This window comes from Balearica regulorum, chromosome 26, assembly GCF_011004875.1.
Source record: "Balearica regulorum gibbericeps isolate bBalReg1 chromosome 26, bBalReg1.pri, whole genome shotgun sequence".
Classification (NCBI taxonomy): domain Eukaryota; kingdom Metazoa; phylum Chordata; class Aves; order Gruiformes; family Gruidae; genus Balearica; species Balearica regulorum.
The window spans coordinates 3,708,090-3,726,121 of record NC_046209.1 but is presented as its reverse complement, the minus strand read 5'-3'; the positions used below and the strand labels follow the sequence as shown (position 1 = coordinate 3,726,121).

Genomic DNA, 18,032 nt, shown 5'->3' with positions numbered 1-18,032 from the left:
TGGGTGCCTGTCTTTGAAATTTCACTAAGTACTTAGGGAACCAAACAATACACCTGAAGTTGCAGTCTGATAAGCACTGTAAATTATTTCTTCTGCTGTATGAAGCAGTCACCTTCTCTCTGTCAGGCAAGGCAAGAATAGGCTCTGGGAAGAACATCAGGAACAGCTCCACTGAGGACACCAACAAGTACATCCAGCGGTGCCAGGATGAGCCCTATTAAACACATCCCCGTGTCCCAGCTGCCCTCTCCCATCCCTTCATATGTTCTAGCTTAGCTTTAGCCCACACCACCTACTTTGAGCTGACTGCAGCAAGGCCTTACTCCACTTCCCAGAGGAGACTGAAAGCACTTTACTACAGAGGGGAACCTGCACACCCTCACATTTCCCCACTTCTTTGCCAAACTCAGATCCCATTAACCACCCCAGGATCCCTTCCTCCCTGATTCTGCCCCGCCTCTACTCCCCACAGCCCCATGCTCCCTCCCAGGCCACACACAGCCCAAACCCTCTGCACACCCTCACAAACCCTGTCAGGCCTTCCCTCGGAAGTGCTCTCAGCATCCCCAGCCATGAGGGGTACCAGAAGACTCAGCACAAGACCTGGGAACTCCCCCATCCTCTGGAGTGAGCTGACATGGCACTGAAAGGCCTTCAGGAGAGACTCCTGAGGAAAAATGTCCCTTATTGAAGCTCAACAACAGAATGGACACAAAGGCGGTACCAGCACAGTGCCCATGAAGAGGGCCAGAGCCCCACAAACCACCCCCAAACCAGCACCAGGCCAGTCAGAGCACTCACTAGACTGCTCAGGCTGCCTTGTGAGAGATTCACTACTGTTTCGATTCAAAATAAAACCAACGCTCACACCACTATTATAACCAAGACCTCAACCCCCGGCGGCCCCAGCCGCTCCCTGATAGAGGGCTCCGGCCCCCCCACCCCAAGATGGCTGCCAGGAAGCGCCCCGAGGGGCTCTGTTCTGGCGGCGTCAAGATGGCGGCGCGCCCGAGGACTACACTTCCCAGAGGGCTGTGCGCGATCGCCCCGCTGGCGCAGTCCGAGCCGGCCCCTCCTCAGCGCCCTCGGCCCCAGGCCAGGCACACCCATCACCGACTGTCCGTCCGTCCTTCATTAACGGCAATTAAATAACCCCACGTTCAGCCGCTTGGGTTCCCCTTTTCCCCACCCCCATCTATAAAACAATGCTCAGAATTTTTAACAGCTGTAAGTTGAGTGTTTGCAGGGAAATTGGTGCTGGCTCATCCTGACTCCGTGCATGCCTGTACTCTTCACATCATTAAATGTGCTTTTTTCCCCCAGAAATGGGAATATTTGCCTACTCTCCTGCAGCCTGCAGGTACTGTTGTGGCAAGGCAGCCCCATGGGCATTTTGTGTCCAATGATTTGAACAGTGAAAGATAAAAACACCAAAGTCCTGAGCCTGGGAACAGGTTTAAAGGAGTCGGGGTCAGGCAGTGAATTAACAGTGCTGCTGAACATGCAAAAATGGCGTTAAAAACTAATAAACCATGTTAATCACCATCATGGCTTGCACTTTCCCTCACCCTCCTCCACCATAGGTTTGCTGGCTCAGCCCTGGCCGAGGGCAGTGGGTTGCTGCAGGGATTTGGGCCGACGGTGCAGCCCCGAGCGTTGACGTTGGGCGAGTGCCGGTGATCGCAGACTGGTGCTGAAGTGCCCGAGGAGACACGCGGGGCCCTGGTGGCCACCACTGGGCTGCAGCTGCCTTCTTTGGCGCAGCCGTGGTGATCTCCACTAGCTTTCTCTGGGGCAACATAAACCTTTAATAACTTTCTTTTGCTGGCTGGGACCTGGTGGTCCAGCTCACATGCTGCTCCTGGGAGGTCGAACCAGTTGTCCGCATTTTATAGCTCCTTTGGAGCGTCCCATTGCTGGCATCCTGCCTCCAGACTGAACCCTGCATGGGTGTACCTGTTTCACCCTGTCACCCGCCATGAGGGGTAGATGTGCCACAGGCCTTGTTTGTAGCTGTTCTTCAGAAGGAGCAGGTTTTGGAGCAGGGCTTTAGAGACACATCGGGTGGGGGAGGAGAGGGAGGGGGGAAGGACTGCGTCAGCCCTGTTTGAGCTGGCACATGTGGGAGCTCGTGTGATGGAGGCAGATGCAAGACCATGCATGCTTCTCCCCAGGACTACAGCTGCATGTAGCCTCGGGTGCGTGTTTTGAGCTGTTTCTATGGCTGCTCTCACAGCCTTTTCATAATTTCTGATTATCGAGAGGAACAAAGGTGGCTTGCCAGCTCCAGCCAGCTCACCAGCCCCTCTCTAGCCACAGGCTTGGGCAGGCTCAGAATCAGGGCTAGGGAAGTGAACACTGAACAAGACTCTTTTGCCTTTGTATTTCTACTGCAGGCAGATAATTTTTCTAATCAACTCTGTAGCATGACTCAGAGCCACATTTAGAAAGGAAAATCAAGGAACACATCACCCTGCGTAGCCCTTCAACCAGATAGATTCCCTTTTCCCCTCCCTGCTTCACAAACTGGAGCGAAGTACCTGAAAAATTCACTTTGGTCTCTCAGTAATGATAATCCTGTCACTCCCACAGCCTCTGGCTTTCATTAACTTGGGAAACAGCGAGCAACCAGGAGAGAAAGAAGAGCCTCCAAACCATTTTTTTTTTTTTTTTTCCCCAGGCAGGTAGGAGGGTGCTATAAGGAGTTTCTTTGTCTTTCCTTTTCTTTCAGAGGGATTGTTTGGGCCTAGCAAGGCTTGGCAAGGTTGGGTGTGTAAATATGAGAGGATACTAGAAGGAAATGAAGTTGGATTGTTTGAGAGTGTGCTCATTTCTTTGGCAGCGGGCTGCATGGGGAGCATGTCGCAGCAGGCATTTTAACAGACAGGGGGGTCAGACCTGTGGCCTGAAGTCTGGCAGGTCTCAAACTTTTCTATGCTTTCCATTGCTACTCCTTTTTTATTGCCCAGAAGTTAGCTGGGGCCCACACCATGTCCCATTTTGCTATCTGGGAAAAGCAGACACTTTATATCCCCACTTTCTCCCCCAGCTCCTGCTCCATTCTAAACTCTGGGTCATAAAAGATCACCTTCCTCTCTTTCACACTGACCGAGCTTCAACTCCCAATATGCAAAGCTGCATGTGGCAAGGCTAGAAATGTTTCAAAGCAGAAGAAAGAAGCTGCCAACAATCCCTTTGCCAAATTTCCTTCGGTTTTTTAATGTAACTATCTCCTAATAGTCCACTCTCTATGTACATTTTCTGTTCTAGAAACTATATAATAAGGGTATCGTTAGCAGTGCGTTGTAGCAAAGGTGGCACTAGAGTGAACATCAAATTTGTCTCTTCCTGGCATTTCCTTTTAAATGACAAAATCTGTAAACCCTCACATCTCACTGCATTTCTTTTCATTGTGGGTTCTCGCTGCAGGGCTGTCTCCCAGCACGAAGGGTACGGCAGGGCAGTAACAATCTGTAATATTCTCTTTCTGATACTTTCCCATTAAGTATCCATTACTCACCACGGATGAAGACAAGGTACTGGGCTAGGTGTGACCAAAAGGGTAGATCCACTCTTCCTGTGCCTCGATCCAAGGGGAAATTACCTCTTTTCTTAAGTAACCCTGGTTATCTGCATTTCCCAGCAGGGTCCGGAACACTCGAGATGCTGAATTTGACACTGTTTTGAATAGGATGGCAGAATTCACTCAACACCTGAAACATGCACCTGCTTGGGAAGCCTGTCTCACTGCCAGTATCTGGTACACCAGAAGAAAGCAAATCCCATCCTATATGTACGTTAGCATTACAGGCTAATACAGAATGGAGTGGAGAGGATGCTGGAAGAGGAGGAATCAGCAGCCCCTATCCCAAGACTTTGGCTACCCTTCCTTTCTCTGGGCTAGCTGTGTTGCCTTCACTGTTGAGACCCATTCTGTTGCAGAGAAGGATTTGCCTTTAGACCAAAGGACAATCATCTCTGTGGACCATCCCCTCTTCCGTTACTTTGCTATTATAGTCCGTTTCTGGGTCATATGGAAAGTTTTAAGCTCTTCCTTGCCATTAGATGGCAATGTAGATCCACAAATCCTCTTTCTTCCTTGAGCCCCTGGAAAACCATCTTGCCGCTGGTGGAACAGCTGGTGGAGTCTCAAATCTATTTCTGCCTACCTCACCTTTTAAGACTGAGGCATCCTGGATTTGTTTTGCCTGCAAATGAATGGAGCTGGCTGCCTGGGATGCCAGCTCCTCTGGAGTCCTCAGTAGCATGACCACTCACTCTCTCTCTCCATCTAGGGCCCTCCTTTGAGCATCGAGGTTTATTTTTTTGCTCTGCCAGCAATTAATTAATTTTTCTCGTTTTGCTGTTTCCACAAGACATTTTGCTGTCTTGCTTGTTTCTCAGCTTACTGCCAAACCTGGTAGGCGAGTGAGTCATGGGCTGCCGCAGGCCAAACCCTGGAGGATACAGACTTCTTCCTAGGGTCATGAATCTCCCATCCGGGAAGTTATAAAGAACTGCAGTGAGAAATAACTACGACTGCAAAATGCTTTCCCCCATATCCATTTTTCAGCTTTTCCATTGTCTGTACTTGACTGGTTCATTTAACATGTGCGTTTCTGGGGTTTTTTTCCTTCACATTTCCTTTTCCACCAGAAAATGTCACCAACTCACATCCAACTTTTGCTCAGAAAACTTGCAGGTTCATTTGTGTTCCAAAACCAGGCAAGTTTGCTCCTTCAAAGCTGAATATACATAGCTTTTTTTTCTGGAACCTGTTTAAAGTTCAGTCCCATGCCAGAGTCTACCAGCTCCCAGTAATGCAATATTGATGCTGGGCAGCTAGCCAGGGAAGTTGTAGGGTCTCTTGAAGTCTGATTCTGATACCAAGCCAGACAGATCCCGCTGCAGTAACTTCAGCAGCATCAGTGGCAAAAATCCTCATTTGTACCAAAAAGAATCAAATCGGAAACAACCTCCCTTTCTGAGACATCTTTTTTTAAAAAAATAATCTGTTATGCTGTCAGAGCAGATGGAGAGCTCCTGACTGTTGTCTAGAATAGGGCAGGATGACAGGGACATTTTCCCCTATGCCAGGCAAGGATGGGAGATTGTGGCTGGGAGTTCAGTGGGACAGAGAGCCCATTTCACGTGGGAGCACAGGACCCTATAGCTTGACAGGGAGATGACAGGATAGGATCAGTGCAGAGACTGTCACTTTCCCTCGTCCCTCACACCTCCCATAATATGTTAACATATGCACCTTCCAGCTTTTCTGGATTTTAAATGGTCTAAACAATGAGGATTTTGCCCTGATCCCCAAGAAAAGTGCTCCTCCGTCACAGAAAGGCTCTCTTTATTCCTGGTGTGCAAGAAGTTAATAGCATTCCTAAGCACTCTTGCAGATGTGAGCAGTATGCTGTAGATAAGTTATATCAGGAGAAAGCATTATCGCTTGGGCTTACATATTTTGTGCTTATCTGCTGGACTCTAAAAAGCTGTTGCATTTAATTACGCATTTTTCAAAGCATTTATTAATCATTTATTAGCTCTTTGTTCATTTACTGTAGATGTAACTTGACATATTAAGTGAGCCCACTCATTTTATAACCAAGTACATCTCAGGAGGAGGAAAGCACTGGGTGATAGGAAAGGTCTTACTCATCTTAATTATCTGTAAAGCACTCGGCACAAGGTGGTACAGCTGTAGCTGGGGCCTCTGGGTACTTCAGGAATATAAATACTAGTGCCTTAAGCAGCCCCATCACCTGAGATATCTGGGACATTGAATGAATTAGGTGGCAGGCTGCATACTGGACTAGAGATTTCTAACCATAAGTTATCACTGTCAAAACTCATGATTTGTCCTGCGTGGCCATTCACTCCCTGTGAGTGAACCTTTCCCAGCGCCCAGTGTGGGTCTCCGAGGTCACAACACTGCAGCCTTCCCTCTGCACCATCAGTTAATGGACCAGGAGGACAATCACGGGGTGGAGAACGTGCCCGCCAGCAGAATTGTGTACTTAGGTGAATCTAACACAAAGCCCCTCTCTGGTACCCGGTGTTGTAGAGTTGCAAGTATAGCACAGTCAGTCTGACAAGGGCAGTCATCTCTCTCTCACACTTCATCTCTTGCTGTCTGTCTGCTCCCAAACACAAACTCGCCCCAAACAGCCAGCAGAGGAAAATCCTTAGTGTTCAGCACTACTGACTGCCAAGTCCTGGCATCAGAGAGCTTCAGGAAACAGCAACGTATGGCCCTTGCCTGAAAGACCAGCACTGTGAGGATGGTTTCCCCAAAGACTTGCAGGCTCTGCCGGGGGAATCAGGATCAAATTTTCCCCAGATGTTGCAATTTCTCTATGATTGTTACCAGGAAATAAAGAAACCTTTATTTCCTTATAAAGCAACATCCCACTTCTCCTCTGTTGTCCTCTGCAAGGAGAACAGCACAGCAAGCAGCAAAACTACAGCATTGCCAAAAAAAAACCCCAAACAAAAACCACCTAGGAAATGAGTGTCTCTATTCTGGCATTATAGGAAGACATTGTAAGCCCCAGGATCACCTCAAACAGCTTGAGACATCTTAATGAAGCACATCTTAAATTAGGCAGGTGTTTCTCTTCTGCTCTAGTCAATGGATTAAAGAAGCTTTGAGAACAGAAGAAGAGACAACGTTTTATAAATACTGTTGCTTTATTTCATTCCCCCCTAAAAAAACATAGCCCACCTAGATTTTAAATTGCTTTTCAGGCTTCCCTAATGAATGTTTCTCTGAATGTTTGCATGTCTTCTGTTTGCCCTCAATATGGGGAAAAGCTTAAGTCAATAAGTTTTTATTTGATTTGTAAATAATGCCAGAGTGACACATTATCACAGATTCCCAGAAGTCTGACTCCATGTATTGTCCTCTAGATATGGCATGCCAGAGACATCACCCAAGTAGGCTGCAAAGCGCAGGGCAGGGGATGGAGGTTAAAAAATCTTTGAGGAAAGACCACCTAGAACTTTATCCTGTACCTCTGTTTAGCCCACAAACCATCAGGAGCTGGTGAAATAATTGCTTTGGACAGATAATAAAACATCCTCCAGCAAAACTAAGGTACTTAAATATACTGCCCAAGTCAATTTCCCTTATTTCTGCTGTCCTCTTGCTTTTAATAATGGTTTAATGAAAAATTCAAAATTAATTGGAACTGGCATTAGACATTCACGTGTTCCAGTGAGGGTTTCACTGCTTCAATATTTCATAAGCTGACTTCACTGCTATGCTTCTCCTTATCCTGGCTTTCATACGCTAGAATATCATCTCTTTTCATAAAATGAGAGGTCCCAATATAGGCAGATGGGGGTACATGACAAAAGTTTGCAACCACATCATAGGCAAAGAAATAAAAAAGAATAGCTGTGTGCTTTTTTTCTGCCACCATCCCCCCTTTCTATGTAATGATATGCATCTGAGCCTTGACTGGAAAGAGCTGTCCTAAAAATAAACAGGAGCCGTCTGAAAGGTGTCTGAGGGAGGTATTTGGCAGCTGTCAGGCTGTCACGTATGCGAGAAGGATGGAGCTGATGGACTTGCTGACACCAGACGGGCTCTGCTGAAATGAGAATGCCTTATGCTTCCCTTGGCACTCACTGGGCAAATTCTGTTGGCCAGAGCCATCAGACCTCGGTGTGTCTGGGGCCTGATCCAGTTCTGGCTGCCGTCAATGAGAGTCTGCCCTTGGATGGCAGTGGAAATTGGATCAGACACTTGCTTTACCCCTCAGACTCTGGCTTTACACCAGGGATGACTTTTGGCTCCCCAGGTGAATGTCACCCCAATGGAGTAGGATACACCAGGCCTCAGGCGTGAAGAGTTTCTGTAAGACTCGGAAAATGAGACCTCTCACTGAGATGCCTAGATATGGGGACCAGAGCCTAACCTTTGACATTTTTTTTTTCTAACAGCTTTGCACCACTTTGTGCCTCAGTTTCTCCTTCTCTCATAGGGGTGGCATTATCCTGTCTTCAAGAAGATTATTGACATATCTGTAGATCCAGGCATTTTTAAATGCTTCCAGACCATGACTGTGCTAAAAGCTATTCCTGTTTACCACAAGGCGCTTAATGGACACGTGTTACACCATACAGCAGTCATGAGATGAGCACACAGAAACATGAAGGCATGACATGACTCATCTCAAGCCTTTGCAGCAACTCAGTGGCAGAGTGAGGACCCAAGAATCCCAGTTCCCACCAAAACGATCATACCTTTACAGTGACCAAATCTGGAAAGAAAATCTTGCTAGCAGAAGCTTCAGTTCTCAAGTGCACAGGGAAATCTCCATTGCCTGTAGTATAAGTGAAGATATTTGCTGCTGTTCTTGGCAGAGGCAATGTGCTGGGGAGGGAAAAAGAGGGAGGTGTGAAGACAGGGTGGAAACCTCCTTGTTTCTCAATGGGAGAGGGGACACCTCTCTTGTTCTCAATGGAAGCTGACTGCTGCCATATCTGAAAAATCTGTCGGTTTGTTTTGCTATCTAATAGGCAAGAGCAGCCCATTTTTAGTGAAGAGCAGACTCTGAAGTCAACTATCTCGCAGTACTTTGGTCTGAAAATACTGGTCCGTGCTGAGAAGAATGGACAAGGGAATTAATTCCTGTAATATGGGCTACAGGAAATTACCTACAAGATAAGAGAGTGACTTGATCTTTTTGAGAAAAAGAAAAAAAGAAAAAAAAAAGAAAAAAAAGACTTCCTTATCTTGATGATGTTTGCTCTGAAGTATCATCTTGTGACTGCCAGAGTCTGCCGTGCAGGATCATTCAATTACAGCTGGCTCCTGCAGCTGGCATTGCTTCCTTCCTTTCCAAGGTATCGTATTTACTAAAGTGTTGCTTGCTCCTCTTGGTATTCTGAGGCCTCTGCTGCTGCCTGTTTGCGTGCTGTGCCTGCAGTCCTGTGATGCCGTCCCCGCTCACGTGTTAGAGCAAGATACGACCAGCCCTTCAATTAGGTAGGGATCTGGAAGGAAGAGGAAATCAAGATGATGAACCAGTGAGGAGCACGTGTGAGTCAATATCAGATATCTGATGGTATGACAAGCAGTGAATGAGTCCTACCCCTTTTGGAGGGTCCTGGCCTGTTTGCCTACAATAACTATACAGATCTCCTAGCGGGAAACTGCACTAATGAGGGGTGTTCACACCAGTCAGGCTCTGTGACTCCTTCAGGACGCTCTGGCTCTCCCCCCACCAGGAGTTTTTCACTATGCAGAGTACTTTTCTTCATTAAAATGGCCATGTTAAATACCTGTGAAGTTCCTCAATGCCTGCTTTGTTGAACTGATCTACCCCACAGCTGGCAGCTTTTTAGAGCAGGAGACATGAGGTTACTAAACCCATTCATTTCTCACATGCACCCACATTTCTAATGGCTATGGAGATCCAGCTTTAAAGTCCTCTGAGCACCATTGGAATGAAGAGCACTTTGTGAAGACATTGTAATTATTATGGGATTTAGGGGTGTGTGGAAATGATTCATGGAGACGTTTCCCAGCCAGCAGGCTCGTGGAGCCAGGTGAGCTCTTCCCTGGAATGTGAAGCATGCAGCACAGCAACTGGGAGGAACAGGTTTGGCAGGACATTTTAAGTTGTTCACAGCAGACAGCCTCTTCAGAGCCACATCCCTGCTTTACCAACCTCTCAGCTGGATGTTCCTCTCTGCCACACTGGCCCTGGTGAGCTGGAAAGGATGGACACGCTGCGAAGGAGCCTTTCTCGCTGGAAGAGGTACCACATTAAGGTGCACCTGGCTGACGAGGACCTGATGATGCCCCTGACGGTCAAGCCCAGAGACACAGTGATGGACCTACGGGCTCACTTAGTACGGGAGGGCGTCACTTCCTGGAAGAAGACATTTTATTACAACTCCAGGCAGCTCGAGGAGCACGAGACTCTCAAAGAAGCCAATATCCAGAATGGCTCTGTCCTGCTTCTTGTCAGCAATAAAAGGTAGGCAAGGAGCTTGTCTGCAGCAGGGGTGGTGCAAAGGAAGGAGAATGCTCTGCATATCTCAGCCCTTTGGGACACTTTCCTGCTGGGGTTTGCAGAAAGCAGATCAGGAATTCAAACCCTGCAATTTCCAGCAGGCAGATTGAGATTCAAGGCTCTTCAGCTCCAGACTGCTGTGATGTGAAATAAGGGGGTAAGAGGAGGAGGAAATCCAGTTGATGCTGCCTGTCCTGTCTCTGATCAGGTCTCGCTTTCCCGACTATGGGACCAAGCACAGAGGGAGAGACAAGATGTGCAAAAGGGCAAGGGAGATTGTGCGATGCGGGGGAGTGCTCTGGGAGCCTCTCGCTTGTCCTCATTCTTTCTTGTCATGTCTGGCTCTCGCCATTTCTTTTCAGTAGATACTTTCTGCAGGTATTTGGGGGTGGTGCGCTCCTGCTTTGACAGGGAAGAGCTGCGAGCTGCCAGCTTACAGCAAAGCACAATGAGTGCTGGACAGAGACGGCAAGAAGCTGCAGCTTCCCAAAATGCAGCCAGATTGCGGCAGAAAGTACGGTGAGACTAGAGACTTCCAGGATAGCCGGTATAAAGGACATCAGTCAGGGCAAGTATTATGTTCCAGTGGGAATGAAAGCTGAGATAATGGACCCGAGACCCACTGGCCCGCAGGGTAGTTTAAATTCAGTGGGGTGAATTTACGCCCACCTATGTCTTTCCTAATGCCTGGTTGTTGCTGCCAGCATGATTAATTCTGTGAAGCATTTTGGGGATACTGGGTAGAAGAGGTGCACAGCAGAGCACAGGTGTATTGTGCCTAATTCAGCTTTCTAAATCCCGAGCCCTCTGAGTTATGTGTCTATGCTGATCAGAGTTTCCTCTGCAGAAAAACCTGCGCTAAAGACTTCAGTTCCTGATTATATGCCACATACTGGAATGGTCCTATTTTCCAGTCCAGAGGCAGCTTGAAATCTCACACAAAGAAGATTTAATAAAGCATTTCCTTTCAGAGCTCAGCCAGACACAAGAGATTTCACATCACTCAGCTAACTGCAAACCCCAAGTCACCCATGGCCCCTTTCTCCAACATCTCATTTCAGCTCTCTGATTAACTTGGCTCAGCTCCTCCTTTTCACCTTGTTTTTAATGGCAGGAGCATTTCTATTTGTTGTTGTTCCCAGTGTTTATTTTCCTAAATTGTACAGCCTGAATTTTCAAGAGAAAAAAAAAGGATTCCGAGGGACTCAGTTGATAGAGTGCACCTATTGATGCTCTTTTGACAGATGCCTGATTTCCATAATGTGTTATGCACCTTCCCACATACTGCAAGAGCAGGGCATAACCGTGGCAGTGCAAAAATCACCAGGAGATCCCGTCCCTGGTGTGCTGAGTTCAGCATAACCACTTGAAGTCACTAGCCATTTTTGAAAATTTAGAGCTTTTTGCTCAAAGCTCCAGCTCAATTTTTCTGAGTACATGAAAAAAGGAGTGGAATTTCTAATATTTTTCTCCTTGAATTTAATCAAAATCTCCCTGGCTCCTAAATAAGCACCTTTGTCCACTCTCTCATTCCTTTTCCCATGGCTGGGTGCTTTGTGGGGGGTGGACAGTCTCTCCCTGAAGTCACGTCTCTCCTTGAGTTCTTGGACATGAAGGATTATTGGGTTGTGACAGCCTCAGCCACTCCCACAGTATTTTGTGTGGCACAAGCGGTAAATGCCCAGGCACTGGGGATACATTTCTCTAAAGGCTCATGGGGGGTGACCGAGCTATCGTTGTAGCATGGTCCCCCCAGATATTTCTGAGACATGCTTGTGTGTGGCTTGGCAGTCATCACCCTGCTGGGTACACAGTCCTGGGCTGAGCGCAGCCTCTGTGACTCAGCACCTTGCCAGACCCTCAGCATGCAGAGGACTGTGTTTTAGAGGGCTCGTTTGATCACTTAAACTCAGAGTTAGGAAATACAGACTGAGAGAAGGCAGACACTGCATTGTGATTGAGATTACAGCACCATTTTGAGCCAATTTGGTCAGATCTTTAGGTATTATAAATCCATGTTGCTCCAATAATGTCTGTGGAGATACGCTGGTCTGTATCAGCTGGGTAACAGCATGCAGCCTTGGAGAATATGAGGAGAATAGCCTACGCAGTGTTGGGACTGTCTCGGAGGCACAGGAGCAGAGAGGAATAGAGAATGTGGTGCTGGGTTTGGCCAGCAGCCCCGAGGATTTAAGAGTTGGTTTAGTACTTCACCAATTCAGTGAAGTATGGACCCTCTCCATCAAAGGTCAGCATCTGCTTCTTAAGTTCTCCCTGAAAATCTTGGTGTCTCCTACTTACTCTTTTGTACTGAGATGTCAGCCAAGCAGAGCTATATTAATTCCAAAAGTGGAGTTGCTCCAATTGCCAAGGTCTGCAGCTCCGTGTCGTGCCTATAAATATTAATGGTCACTCTGTATGCTATGTGTTCCTACAAGGGGCTCATGGGACAGTTTACTTTGAACCAGAGAAAACATGAAAATGACCCTGTTTTTCACACCTCCCCCCGCCCCATTAATACCTTTGTAGATAATTGGCATTTAGCAAAGGCCAAGTCAGCATTTCCACTTCTTGCTCATGTTTTCTGGGGTTTATAACTTAGTCATAAAAATTCACTGAAGGCTGCAGCTTGGCAGGAAAGGGATCAGCATACCAGCTAATGCTGAAAATTTATTTGGACCTTAGTGTTCAAAAGTTCAAGCAAGCCATTTTGGAGTTCAGTCAACGTGACCTCTTGCCCTGGGAAAACACAAGGGCAGCCCAGGACTGGGAATATCACATCCACTGAGGATGCAATTCCCCCTTGTGCAGAGCTTGTTAATCACATTACTGCTGCACTGATTGAGATTGCAATCCTGTTGCAGCAGAAGCTGAGCAAAGAACACACTGAAAAACAGTTTCTGCCCTAGAGAGCTGCATATTACAATAACATGGTTTGCAAGCGGGTAGAACAAGCAAAGCAAGACTTGAAATGTGAATGAACAAGCAGAGAGAACCTCCTCAGCTCAGTGGCCTTGGGCCAGCCTGTGGTGTTCAAGCCACCGGTGCCCAATGCAAGGAGACCACCAGCAAGTCTTGACATTAAAAGAGCAGCCAACCAGCACAGATGCAAGAGCATCCACAAGGGCGTGCAGCAGGCTGTCCCAAATGCCCGAGGCGTGATCAGTCCTGGCACTCTGGACCACGCCATGGCAGAACCTGTTTGGCTTGCTTTGGAGGTGGTGCAGGGCCCCAGAGCCAGGTAGCTGCTCAGCTGGTCTGGTGGTGATGTGGGAGTTCCTGAAACTGGCATGACTCTTCCCAAATTTTGTCTGCTGCAGTGAGCCGCTCAGATGCTCTTTGCCAGCTGCATGCTGTGGAGCACCAACCAAAGAGGTCTCCCCACGGTGTAGTCAGCAGCAGTGCTGGATAGTGGGTGTATGGCATTTGCTGCTCCTGCTGCATTTTGATGTTAGGTGGAGGGATACTGTCTTGAACTGGTGAATCCACAACTTAACCCATGAGCTATTTCAAACAGAAGATAGAAATGGTGATCCAGAGCAATTCCCAGATGTGCTGTGTGCCTGTCACTGACCGTTCCTAAGGATGTACAGCTCCAGCTGGATCTGCACGCGGTGTACACACAAGCACGTTGACAGAGTCTTCGCACTTGGTTTCAGGCTCCTTTCTTGTGTGGTCACCGCTAGCAGTCAGTTAGATAAGGTCTGTACTAATAAATAAACCAGTACCATGACTGCTCTCTGTTACAATGCTGGACTATTGCACTGCAGTTTTGACCCAGTCCAGATGCATTTCAGGAGCTAGCATAGGCCAGGGACTGTTCCTTATGGGCTGTCTGGATGTGACAACGCAGGTTTGGAGGGTAAGCATAATATGAAAACATTGGCCATTCTGTGCTCTCAATGCAGAAGAAAGTCCCAGGCGTATTTAATTTACTGGCACAGACTCAGCCACAGCACGTGGGATCCCCTCAGCCTTTTAGAAGCTGAAGTTCATTGAGGCCAAGCAGCTATTGTCATCATATATGGCTTGCCTGGAGAATGGAGCTCAATAAGTCATTGGTGAATAGGTTACATAAAGTAGACGCCAGCACCGAGTTTAGCAGAAGTCTATTATCTGGAATCTCTTGGTGTTGATTTTCTGGCCTGGAGCCACCTGAAAACATTTATCTCGGGGCATTAGCAGTTACCATAACAACTCATCTGGGAACAACTCCTGACAGCTCGAAGAGCAGACCAAGGTCCCATGTTATATATAAGCCACTCTTAGGTCAAGCTAAGCACATCCAGGATTCTCCCTCTTCTGCAATCCAGCCTCAGTGTCCCTGGTGAGTGCCAGTGCTTATACAAGCTTTAATATCCTTGGGATCCCGCGTTATCATTCAGGGGCTGTTCAGCCTAATTTTCCAAAGGTCCGGGCACTCAAGGAGCTACCTCCTGGCAGAACAACAAAACCATCCATCTTTGGGGAACCCAGCTAACTCCCTTATTGGCATTCAGTTTATGTCTCTGATTCTTGGCCTCACAAAGGCTATGACTGAGCCACTTGCATAAGGCCCAGTTTAGCTGATGCTAAGAACTACTGCCTACATTTGAGTCCCATGATGACATAAGGATCGATGTTTGACATAGACACTCGGCAGTGGCTCACTCTAGACTTGTATTCACTATCCAGTCACCCCTTCTCACTCTCACTAGAATTGCCCAAGAAGCAGTCACCAAGCACAGCAGACGATGCTGGAACTCTAGAAAGAGAAACCAGAAAAATAATGGGATCTACACAGTTTGACCCTGCAAAGAAAGCCAACATTAGAGCCCAGACATGAATTAAGTCCCTTACACTGGGTTGCAGTGTGATTTTGTGATGCCTACTCCTTGCACTGACCTTCCAGCTCCTGGGGTTACTCAGCAATTACTCCTCAGCATGGAAGGAGACTTTTCGCTCCCATCCAACTTCTACAGACTTGCCCTGTTAAGCTTAGGCCTAGCAGCAGGCTCCAAGGCATCTCACAATAGGATAACGATCCTTTAAATAGCACTGGGAGTCTCTCTTCTCAGGGAGAACTAATTAAGTTCTTCAGCACATGCTTAGACATATGTTGACCTGGTATGGCCTTAACAGGCCTGCTTCCATCTACTGGATAAATAACACTGGCTTAAAAAAATATCCTCCAAGAGATGCGTTACTTAGGCAACAGCCAGGTGGGGGTCTGACTTCATCTCTGTGGCTGAAGGTAGTATTTACGTGTATTACTCACGGGCCAAGCTCTCTGCTGGTGTAAACTCCTTGAAATCAGTTAAGTGATTTTTAAATTTTGAAAGCACCAGTGCAGTTACCTCCGCTGACCTCTTGCAGCACACAGGCCAGAAAATGACACCTGTATTTAGCTCAGTTATTTACTGTTCAGCCCAAGAAGCTCATTTAACAAAAGCAGAGGGTTGCATCAGCAGAGAGCATGGTCCATTGGATCTGAATTCCTCCTCTGTGCAGTTGCATGGGATTGCAGTAGATGAAACTGAGCTTGTGTGTCCCACGTGTGTGTGTGTGTGTCTGTCTTGGCTCTAGGCAAATAATTAAAGTATATTCTAAACTAGGTTCTTTTCTGGTGTGATACGGCACAGCTTCCTGGACTTCTCTGTATTTGTGCTGATTTATACTGGGTGAGAATTTTGCCCAGTTGGGATAAATATCCTCCCCCGTGTCCTGGTGTTTATGGGGCAGATGTGCTACAGGGTGGGCTCACAGCAAATCCTTGGCTCTTAAAATCCCCTGAAATTTCAAGTGAGGAAGCAAGTGCCAGAATATGAATCCTGTTCTGGCTTTCGCAGAAAACCCAACCAGCCCAACTAGACTTGTAGTATCCTTTGCTAGGACCCAACAAAAAACCCCACTCCATAAACTCTGAACTTCTCTAATTCCTGATGAAATGTTTGCAGCGCAGGCTCAGTTTCTCGTCTGCATTAATTGCAAAGAGCAATTCACAGGAGTCAAAAGACTCAGCCCTGCACTTACTGGCTTGGCTGGGTGGGGTGGCTGCCTGGTAGACCTGCTGCCTACGGGCCATGAGTATCTTGGTTGCAGTCCAAGGCATGATAATGAGCTCTCTAAGCAAATGCCAGCCCTGAAGAGGTACCCAGAGAAACTTGCAAGAGCTCCAGCCTCTGTTCTGGAGACCCCGGGGGTAGCCCTAGATGATTTCTTAGGGTCTTTGAAGAGTAACTAAGAAAGTAATCCTACTTTTGTTAGCTTAAGTCTTCCATGCAGGGTCTGTACCCCTGTCAGAAAGTGTTTATGGAACCATAACCCCAGAAAGCCACACTTTAGTGCTAATGCATGGAGCTGTGCATGTCTAGAGCAATTCAAGCTCTGTCTTACTGTAAACATCCTCAAAGTGCTCCTAAAGTTACAGGCTGCCTTTGTTCTAAGATGAAAAATGGATTTCCAGAAGCACGCACTAAAGAGGGAGAGCCTTGCTTATGGGAAGAAGGCTTCCAGACAGTTGTAGATTATCTGAAGGAGGGTGAAGGCATCTTTTGCAGAAAGATAAACAGGTCTAAAACCCTGCAAGTGGCTTATCCTCAGCTGTACAGTGTGACTGAAAAACCAAACCAGTCAGAGGATCAGGTTTATATTCTCCCCACGCCAGGGTCAGTGCCTCCTTGGTCAAATGCCATTTTTGATTGCCTGTCTACAGTGCTCCAAGTATTTGCCTCTTTCTTATTCAGATAATGCCAAGAAGCACAGCCAGAGCCATGAGAGACGGAGAGTGTGACAAGGGCTGAAGGGAAGTAGATGGAAGAGAGCTTGGCCATGGAAAGGCAGCCCGGCCACCAGCATCTGGTAAGTCCCTCCCTGCACACCAGCTCAAGGACTGTTCAGAAAGCAGCTCCAAGTGTTTTCGGCACAGTACCCATGAATAATTAACCCAAACAAAACAACAAATAACGTTTCCTCATCAGCGTGCCATGCGGTCTCAGCTGCCAAAGGAGAAGCGTGGGTAAGACTGACTCAGCTCCTGAGGGCGGTGAATCAGAGTGAAATGCCCATCAAAGGGTGACTTCTGCCTGGGTGATGAAGTGAGAAGGAGCTGAGGTGGACTTTGCTTAGGGCCCTAGATGGAGACAGCGGACATCTGAGACTCCTTCCGACTCTCTCACAGGTTTGAGATCTTGGCCTTTGTTTTCCTATGTGTAAGTCTGAGATAATTTATTCTTCTCCTTCTCCTACTCTTTGTCCATCCAGCTGTAAGTGACTTGGGTTAGGGGCTGTCTGGGCTCCTGAGCAGTTCCTGTGGGGCCTGCTTTCGACGTTGAAGGCTCTGTACAGCAAATAAGCGGTAAGCACACTACAGACAGCCCTGGAGCTTGACAGCCTTTTTATATCCAAAGGACAGAAACTGGTTGGTCACTGTTATGGCAACTACCTCACCTGACATTAGGGACCCATTGTTACACCAAAACTGCCTTGTTTTTGAGCCAAGGTTTATAAGGCAATGAGCTTCCTTGTGTTCTTCTATCTGTCTGCCAGTCCCCCTGCTCCAATAACTTCTGAACCAGCAGACCTGATTCAACCCAGTTTGATGGAAAGAGTGAGGTCTCACAGACCCAAGATTCCTGCAATTTTCATGAAAAAAACAGCAGCTGGATAGAAGAGAGACATTTAAGTTAATATCCTACTGAAGGAAAGGTAATTACACCTCTTGCTCCCTATCTATTTTGAGATGCAGCAGCCAGGTGACCAGCCGGCATTTAGATACTGGCTGGTCAATCGGTACCTGCAGAGCTTGAAACCAGCTACTGCACTTGCTGCCCCTTGCCTGCAAAGCAAGAAGCTGTTGGAAGAGCAAAGGACTTTGCTGGGGAGGTCTGGAGGGGATAAAGATGCCCTGGGGATATTACAGTGAGCTGGGAGCACCAAGAAAGGAAGAAATAAAAAGCAATTGTAATACACAAATCAGAAGGAGAACGGGTTTCACCACTTCCCCTGCTCACAGAACAA

At 47.4% G+C, this 18,032-nt stretch overlaps 1 protein-coding gene across 1 annotated transcript; it reads left to right on the top strand.

Annotated features, from left to right (window-relative positions):
- The first annotated feature begins 9,738 nt into the window (after positions 1–9,738).
- Positions 9,739–17,708, top strand: LOC104639329 (ubiquitin domain-containing protein TINCR). The gene is made up of 3 exons (XM_075736210.1): positions 9,739–9,998; positions 16,760–16,874; positions 17,562–17,708. The coding sequence occupies exons 1-2, from the start codon at positions 9,739–9,741 to the stop codon at positions 16,761–16,763; spliced, it is 264 nt and encodes an 87-aa protein (XP_075592325.1). The 3' UTR covers positions 16,764–16,874; positions 17,562–17,708.
- Positions 17,709–18,032: the final 324 nt, after the last annotated feature.

What these genes read in the sequence shown, in the direction of transcription:
- LOC104639329 (XM_075736210.1), top strand. Translation starts at nt 9,739, where the DNA reads ATGGACACGCTGCGAAGGAGCCTTTCTCGCTGGAAGAGGTACCACATT.